The sequence below is a fragment of the Pyrus communis genome, chromosome 12 (genome assembly GCF_963583255.1).
Source record: "Pyrus communis chromosome 12, drPyrComm1.1, whole genome shotgun sequence".
Taxonomy (NCBI): Eukaryota; Viridiplantae; Streptophyta; class Magnoliopsida; order Rosales; family Rosaceae; genus Pyrus; species Pyrus communis.
In genome coordinates, this window is record NC_084814.1 from 6,443,025 (window position 1) to 6,451,125 (window position 8,101).

The 8,101-nt window shown below is 39.2% G+C and overlaps 1 protein-coding gene across 1 annotated transcript; it reads left to right on the forward strand.

Annotated features, from left to right (window-relative positions):
* The first annotated feature begins 5,599 nt into the window (after positions 1-5,599).
* On the forward strand, positions 5,600-7,406 carry LOC137710513 (probable aspartyl protease At4g16563). The gene has a single exon (XM_068449556.1). It carries the CDS (start codon positions 5,632-5,634, stop codon positions 7,111-7,113), a length of 1,482 nt encoding a protein of 493 aa, XP_068305657.1. The 5' UTR covers positions 5,600-5,631; the 3' UTR covers positions 7,114-7,406.
* Positions 7,407-8,101: the final 695 nt, after the last annotated feature.

Below are 8,101 nucleotides of genomic sequence, written 5' to 3' on the forward strand. Positions count from 1 at the left end.
AGTAAGGAATTTCAACAATTTTTAACTGATAATGGCATTAAGCACCGGTTAGCATGCCCTCATACTCCTGAACAAAATGATGCTGCTGAACGGAAACGACATATTGTTGACATGGGTCTTACTTTACTTGCCATCGCTAAAATGCCTTCTTCTTTTTGGGTGGATGCTTTCTTTATGTTTCGCCTTATGAAAAATTGTTTAGTCGCAAGCCTTCTTATTTATGTTTTCGTGTTTTCGGTTGTGCTTGCTTTCCCTATTTACGACCTTATAATAAAAATAAATTGGAATTTCGTTCAAAATAATGTGTTTTCATTGGTTACTCACTTAATCATCAGGGCTATTGCTGTTATGATATGTCAAATGGACGAGTTTATTTGTCACACCATGTGGTATTTGATGAGGAAACTTTTCCATTCGACAACCCTGCACAGTCGTCCTCAGTCCCGCCGTTAGAAGCTTATTCTCATGTGGTTATCACTCCTTCTCCCTTACCACTTCTTCCTCAAGTACCTTCATCATCTTATATTTCTATTTCTCATAATCTGACATCCTCTTCTAGTGCAGCACCTCTCCCCCTTGCAACCTTTCTTTCGAGAGGCAAATCAATTGTCTCATTGGCGTGATGCAATGACATTAGAGTTTAAGGCCTTGAAAGATGCTGGTACATGGGAGTTGGTACCTTCCTCATTTGCTACTCATGTTCTTCCTTGCAAGTGGGTCTATCGCATAAAGCGGAAATCTAATGGTACGGTGGAGCGATATAAAGCTTGTCTTATTGCCAATGGATTTCATCAAAAGATGGGTGTTGATTACATCGAGACTTTTAGTCCAGTGGTTAAGCATGTTACCATTCGTCTGGTTCTTGCCCTTGCAGTTTCTTATAATTGGCCTATACGCCAACTTGATGTACACAGAACACGTTTTTGCACCGGAATCTCTCTGAAGAAGTTTTCATGAAACAACCACGTGGTTTTGAAGATCCGAGTATCCTCATCATGTTTGTCGTTTGCGCAAGTCCTTATATGGCTTGAAACAAGCCCCAAGAGCCTGGTTTCATCGTTTTTCTTAATATCTTATTGATTTAGGCTTTGTGGCATCACAAGCAGATCATTCTCTTTTCATTTTTAATAACCATGGAGTGTATTTGATTCTTCTAATCTATGTTGACGACATCCTTATCATAGGAAATCAATGCTCTTATGTTGATTCACTTATCCATGCACTTGGTCAGAGTTTTTCTATGAAAGATTTGGGACCCCTCCATTTTTTCTTGGGTCTTGAAGCAACTCGTGGAGATGATGGGTTACATCTAAAGCAAACAAAATATATTGTTGATTTGTTGAAGCATGTAGATATGTTGGAAGCCAAGCCTTGTGCTACTCCAGTTCAATCTAGCTCTCCACTTCGCTCTCTTGATGGTGTTCCCTTGCATAATCCTACCAGCTACTGAAGTGTGGTCGGGGCTCTACAGTACTTAACCATCACCAGACCTGACATCACGTATGCAGTGAATCAGGTATGTCAGCATATACACTAGCCCACCTTAGTTCATTGGATTGCAGTCAAGCGAATCCTTCGTTACTTAAAAGGCACAACTAAGGAAGGGCTCCAGTTTCGTCGTGGTGGTACTGATGCCGGGGATCCAGACACTAGACGCTCCACTGATGGTTTTTGCATATATTTTGGTCCAAATTTAATTTCTTGGAGTTCCAAAAAGCAACGCACAGTTGCTCGTTCAAGTACCGAATCAGAATATCGGCAATTGACCATCACGGCAACTGAACTTGTTTGGCTCCAACAACTGCTGCAGGAGCTTTGCATCAGTATTTTGACTCCTTTGATTTGGTGTGATAACACAAGCTCCATTGCATTGGCGTCTAATCCCGTGGTCCATGCTAGAACAAAACATGTTGCTATGGATTATCATTTTGTGCGTGAGCTTGTAGTGGCAAGGTCATTGAATGTCCGTCATGTGTCTACTAAATTTCAGATTGCAGATATCTTCACTAAGGGCTTGTCTACTGATTGCTTTCATTTCTTAAAGTCCAAGCTCGTTCGTCGTCCACTCATGAGCTTGTGGGGGGATGATGAAGATAAGAATGATGGAGATAACAATTAAGCAAAGTTTCAATTGTGGATACAAAGTCAAGCAAACAAGATCAAGCAAAATCATTCTTTGTGATTACAAAGTCAAGGGTCTATTGTATAGGCACTCATTGTTGTATAGCCTAGCTTTTATTACATGTAGTTGGATGTAGTTGGGAGCTTCTGCCTTTATTGCATGAGACTCCAGCACTCCTATTTAAGGAGTTTCTTGTACCATTTCTTAAGTGAGACAGATAAACAGATTATTTCTCCAAAACAGAGTTTAATTATAAGTTTTCAAATACCATTCTCTTCAAAGCTTTCATTAGTTCAGTTCGATCAGTTTTCTGTTGCTTTCCTTTTTGTGATTTGGGTTGTAATATCAGGTGCCAAATAGGATTAGTTAATGGAATATCTTTCTTTTCAATCAATTAAGGTTTTATAAGTTGTTTCAACGTGCTTCGTCTCAATAGACGTTTTTTAACAAACAATAAGATAAATTACACTAAATTGATTTTAACTACGAAAATGGAAAGGAGTATGAACCTGGAAGACAATCAGTTGAAGAGGTCTTGGTAAACTTAATGCATTGTCATCGACTGACCAACTACCTCTTACCAATGATTTTTAGTACTTTTTCAGCTTGGAAGAGATCTGACTTTTCACGTAACGAAAATAATATAACAGTACCAAATTATTCTTAGAACCTAATTTGTTTTGTTAAATTTAACTATAAAAAATAAAAATAAAAAAATAAAAAATAAAAAATCTAAAAAGTAGTATATTTCTTGAATACATAAAAGTCAAATTCTTTTCACTCCTACAAGTCCCTGATCGTATCCTCCATATGGACAAAAGCATGTAGCAACGAAGAAGGTTGAACCAAGGAAGGTACGGTTCCCGGCCAAGTCTACCAAAAAGTCTAAAGACCAAGAAGATTGAAAGGAACTGAGCTGTTGGCCTGTGACCTGTCACTCTTCAAGTTCAAATTCCACTTTGCTTGCATTATTCGTCGACTTTGTTTTTGTCTCGACTTTGGGCTGCTCAACCTGCTTTTTGAGGGGAAGTTTCCCTAACGCCCCGAAGATGTCTTTTGAAATCATATTGATACACTAGAAAACCTAAACTCCAAACAAGTTGTACATGTAAGCAAAGTTCTAAAAAATGCTAGGTAAAAGTCGAAGCAGTAGTCAGCTGCTTAGTGTCTGGACAGAACCTAGACGGCGCTAGTTTTAGAATAATATATAAGTTAAGTTAATTAATTAAGATAATATGTCGGCCTCTTGGATGCAAATTTCGAATTCGTATTAAAGACAACAAATGTTTGTCCTATATGTATGATATATGAGTGTGTTTAATCACATATAGCCTGTTATCGGTATGGTAAATCCTCTAATTAAGATTATTAAGTTGATAAGTAGTGGTATAGTTGGACTTTATTGTTGATAATTAAGCCATGACGATTCCTATTCCGACTTTAATAGGTGAGTTAGTGGCACTTAGTATTGCAGTTTAGTGATATTCTTCTTCACTTATAAGTGAGAGGTCTTAGATTCAATTCTTGTCAAATGCAAATTTGAACCATATTATAGCTCGCTAATTGTGAGGCTTAGCCCATTCTCCCACCCCTTAATGTAATATCGTTTGTTCATTAAAAAAAAAAAAAAGCGGTGAGTTAGTTATAAATTTAGAGGCTATAAAGGATAGGTCCTTGCTCTCACAAATATACGGTTTCATATGGAGCTAAAGCTCTATGGGATGGCAGAATGATTTGCTGAGAATAGAACTGTTGGGTTGGGGTGGGGGGAAGCGGGTCAAGCCGGGTCTATTTAGGATGGATCCAGACTCGACTTTTTTTTTTTTTTTTGGGTAAATGAGTCTGAGCCAATTGGGTTCATATGGTCATGTTCCTATGGATTGAACGGATTCGTTTCCAATCACATGTTGTATAACAAAACAAAAAGCAATATAAAACAATCTTTATTTGTTTCTGCTAAGAAAAAATTACGTCTAACAAAGTCAATACCAACAATTGTTTTACTTCTGAATGTTAAATAGATATGGAATATAAATCATGTGCTTCATTGTGGACCACGAATAAAATAACCAATGCTAAAACACTTAAACTGACCGGGCCGGGTTACCACACATAAGCAATATGGACTTGATTTTGGACTCATTTTTATACAAGTCATGTCCATTAAAATAAAAACTGAATGATTTTATACTGGACCAGATTAGTATGAATTTCTTTTGTTAGTAATTGTTTTGGTTAATTATATTGTTATGATTATTTGCATTGTTGTCATTGAAATATAGATGTATCTTACCTTGTGATCTTGTTTCAACCCGTATATTGGTCTTAAAGTCGATCCAGTTGTCGACTCTTTTTAGCTGGTCTTTCCTTGGGTTTCAAGCGAATCACGCCCTGAAGTTTATGGTTGACAATGGCCCAGGCCATGCGTCTTTGAGGAGAGAGACTCAATTGTAACATTTTGTATACCTCACTTTATTGCATTCTTCCTGGATGAGCTTATTGCATTGCAAATAACATATTTTGATTGTGCAAATGTTATAAACAGAAGTGTTGAATTTTTTAATCTTCGTTTCTAGGTCACTCCTACAAAAAATTATTTCAATTGGAGACAATTTAATCATTCAAATGTATAAAAAAATATTGACAGTGTAAGTACTGAGTAATATTTTCAGGATGAACTTTTTATTTATTTGATTCGTTTATATGACTAAATAATCTCCAATTTGAATGATTTTTTTTATAAAATTGATAATCTAAGGAAGATTAATAAATTGAACAATACTAATAGTTGATTTTATTCGGTTAAGATACGTTATTAGTAAATGAGGTCTGGTCTTTTGTTTTGTTTGAGTTGTACTTTATTTAGCTGGACTACAAGCAACACGCATCATTTGAGTTAAAGCACATTAGCTCATAAATAATGTTACGGATATGATGAAATATTAGTCTTAGGCAAAAATTAGTACATTGTTCAAAGTACAAGAAGCTTTACTTCAGTCACACCCATTCACTAATTGACCCCGTTTTTGGTCCATTGCCCTTAATTAAACTTATCTTATTAAGTTAAACACAGATTAAACAAAGCAAACTTAGCTGATTAGTCCCTTAATCATGTTTCCCATTTACATGATTAGAGGATAATCCTTTCCTCAAAACCCCTCCTCCCACCCCCCAGAAGCTTCCTCCCGTCTCACTCCCCTTTATAAGACAGAGGTGATAAGACAGAGGTGGATTGTCTGCCCTCTCATTTTCATACTCTCTCATGCCTTCCTGTAATGTGTGATCGTGGTTAAGTCATGTTAATATTTTTTATTAATTTTTTTGTAGAAATAATAAATAATAAAATACTAAGAATATAAAATATTGACGTGACTTATGATCACACAAACAGAAGAATACAAAAAAAATATAGAAATGGGAAGGCGGTCAATCCACCTCCTTATTAAGACCCCTTCACTACTCTCTCTCTCACTCTCTCTCTCAAGCATCATAACTCTACTCTGTTTTCCATGGCTTCTGCTCTGTTTCTAATACTCTGTTGCATCACGCACTTCTCCGTTTCATCCTCACAACCACTCTTTCTCCCTCTAACGCACACCCTCTCCCAAAACCAATTCAACAGTACCCCCAGCCTCCTCAAGTCCACCTCAGCGCGCTCCGCCGTCCGCTTCCACCACCACCACAACCGCCACCACTACCACCGTAAAACCAACCAAGTCTCCCTCCCCCTCACCCCCGGCAGCGACTACACTCTCTCCTTCACTCTCAACTCCAACCCTCCCCAACCCATCTCCCTCTACATGGACACCGGCAGCGACCTCGTCTGGTTCCCCTGCTCCCCCTTCGAATGCATTCTCTGCGAAGGCAAACCCAACTCCACAACCCCTCCTCCCAAAATCCCACCCGCCGCTGCTGTCCCATGCGACACCACCTCCTGCTCCGCCGCCCACTCATCCCTCTCCCCCGCCGATCTCTGCGCCATCTCCCGCTGCCCTCTCGACTCCATTGAAATCTCGGAATGCTCCTCCTTCGCCTGCCCGCCCTTCTACTACGCCTACGCCGACGGAAGCTTCATAGCCAAGCTCTACAAGCACAGCTTATCAATACCCATGTCATCTCCTTCTCTCGTTCTTCGAAACTTCACTTTTGGGTGTTCCCGTTCTGCCCTCGGCGAGCCGATTGGGGTGGCCGGGTTCGGACGCGGTTTGCTTTCTCTACCGGCCCAGTTATCCACCACCTCCCCCCACCTCGCCACCCAATTTTCATACTGCTTAGTTTCTCACTCATTTGACCAGGACCGAGTCCGCAGGCCGAGTCCACTCATTCTGGGACCCTACGACCAGAAGCAGAAGCTACTCGGGGACGCCGGCGTCGGCGGTGAGTCGGTTGAGTACGTCTACACCTCCATGCTCGACAACCCCAAACACCCTTATTTCTATTCCATTGGACTAGCCGGAGTCTCGGTGGGCAAAAGGGTTTTTCCGGCGCCGGAGACTCTGAAAAGGGTCAACGAGAACGGGAACGGTGGTGTCGTCGTTGACTCGGGGACGACTTTCACTATGTTGCCTCAGAAGTTTTACAACTCACTGGTGGCCGAGTTCGACCGCCGAGTCGGGCGAGGCCACAAGCGGGCGACTCAGATTGAGGAACAAACCGGGCTCGGGCCGTGTTACTATTACGACAAGGTGGTGGAGGTTCCGGGCGTGGCGTTACATTTCGTGGGGAATAAATCCAGTGTGGCGCTGCCCAGGAGGAACTACTTTTACGAGTTTGTGGACGGCGGTGATGGGGCGGGGAGGAAGAGGAAGAAGGTGGGGTGTTGGATGTTGATGAACGGCGGTGATGAGGCGGAGAATAGCGGTGGCCCCGGGGGTGTTTTGGGAAATTACCAGCAGCAGGGGTTTGAGGTGGTTTATGATTTGGAGAAGCATAGGGTTGGGTTTGCAAAGAGGCAATGTGGATTGCTTTGGGACAGTCTCAACCAGCGGTAGAAGGGATGGGAGTTGAAAATTTGGGGGTGGTCAACGGTGGTTTGACTCTTTTTGGTCGAGGTCAAAGGGGTTTTGACTTTGACCCCCTGAGGGGTCTGTGTAAATGGGTCGGGTGTGTTGAGTAATAAGGTGGGCTGTACATTGTAACTTGTTTATGCTTTATAAGTATTTTCATAGGTTGGATTTGATGCAAAAGATGAAGTGCAAAAACAGACACAAAAAGAAATCGGACAAATTTGTAAAGTTTGAGATTAAATAATATTGTGTAATTAATCTATGTGAAGTTTTTTCGATTTCTGCAATGTGAGCTGGCATGTACCTTGCATGAGCATCTCAACAACTTCCACATATGTAATTCTTAAAATTAAAGTTTGTTATTTTTGAGTACTATGATTTAGTGGTATTTATCATCTTTATTAGTAAGTAAGATTCAGTTCGATTCTAATCAAAGATGAATTTAAACTACTTTATTGTAGCTTTTTGTGAAACTAAACTTATTCACTTCTCTTAATATAAATAATATCATTTTTTTTCAAAAAGAAAAAATTAAAGTTTGTTTAATTTACGAGCAATTTGAAAAGTAAAATTTGTTAATTGACAATTTTGTTCTCCAATAAATTCTACAAATTTAATATTATTTTGTATACTATCTAATATGAAACGAGTTTGTTTCACATTTTTTTGTTATTGAATTAATTAATAGGAATGGTGAGAAAAGACGCATTATTATAACAAAAAAAATGTTTAAAGGCTTAGAGCATCTTCAAAGGAGATATCAAAAGATAAATGTCAAATGTTAATTTGATAGCTGATGTGACAATGTCATATTTTCTTTTTTTCCAACCGATATGATTTTTTGTTATAAATGATATTTGTAGGACTCATTTTAAAAAGAAATCAATTAAAATACATTTTTCAAGATTTATAATTGATGCATTAATAGGATCCACATAATAAAATAATTAAAAAAAATTGACATCATCTTTTC

What these genes read in the sequence shown, in the direction of transcription:
- LOC137710513 (XM_068449556.1), top strand. Translation starts at nt 5,632, where the DNA reads ATGGCTTCTGCTCTGTTTCTAATACTCTGTTGCATCACGCACTTCTCC.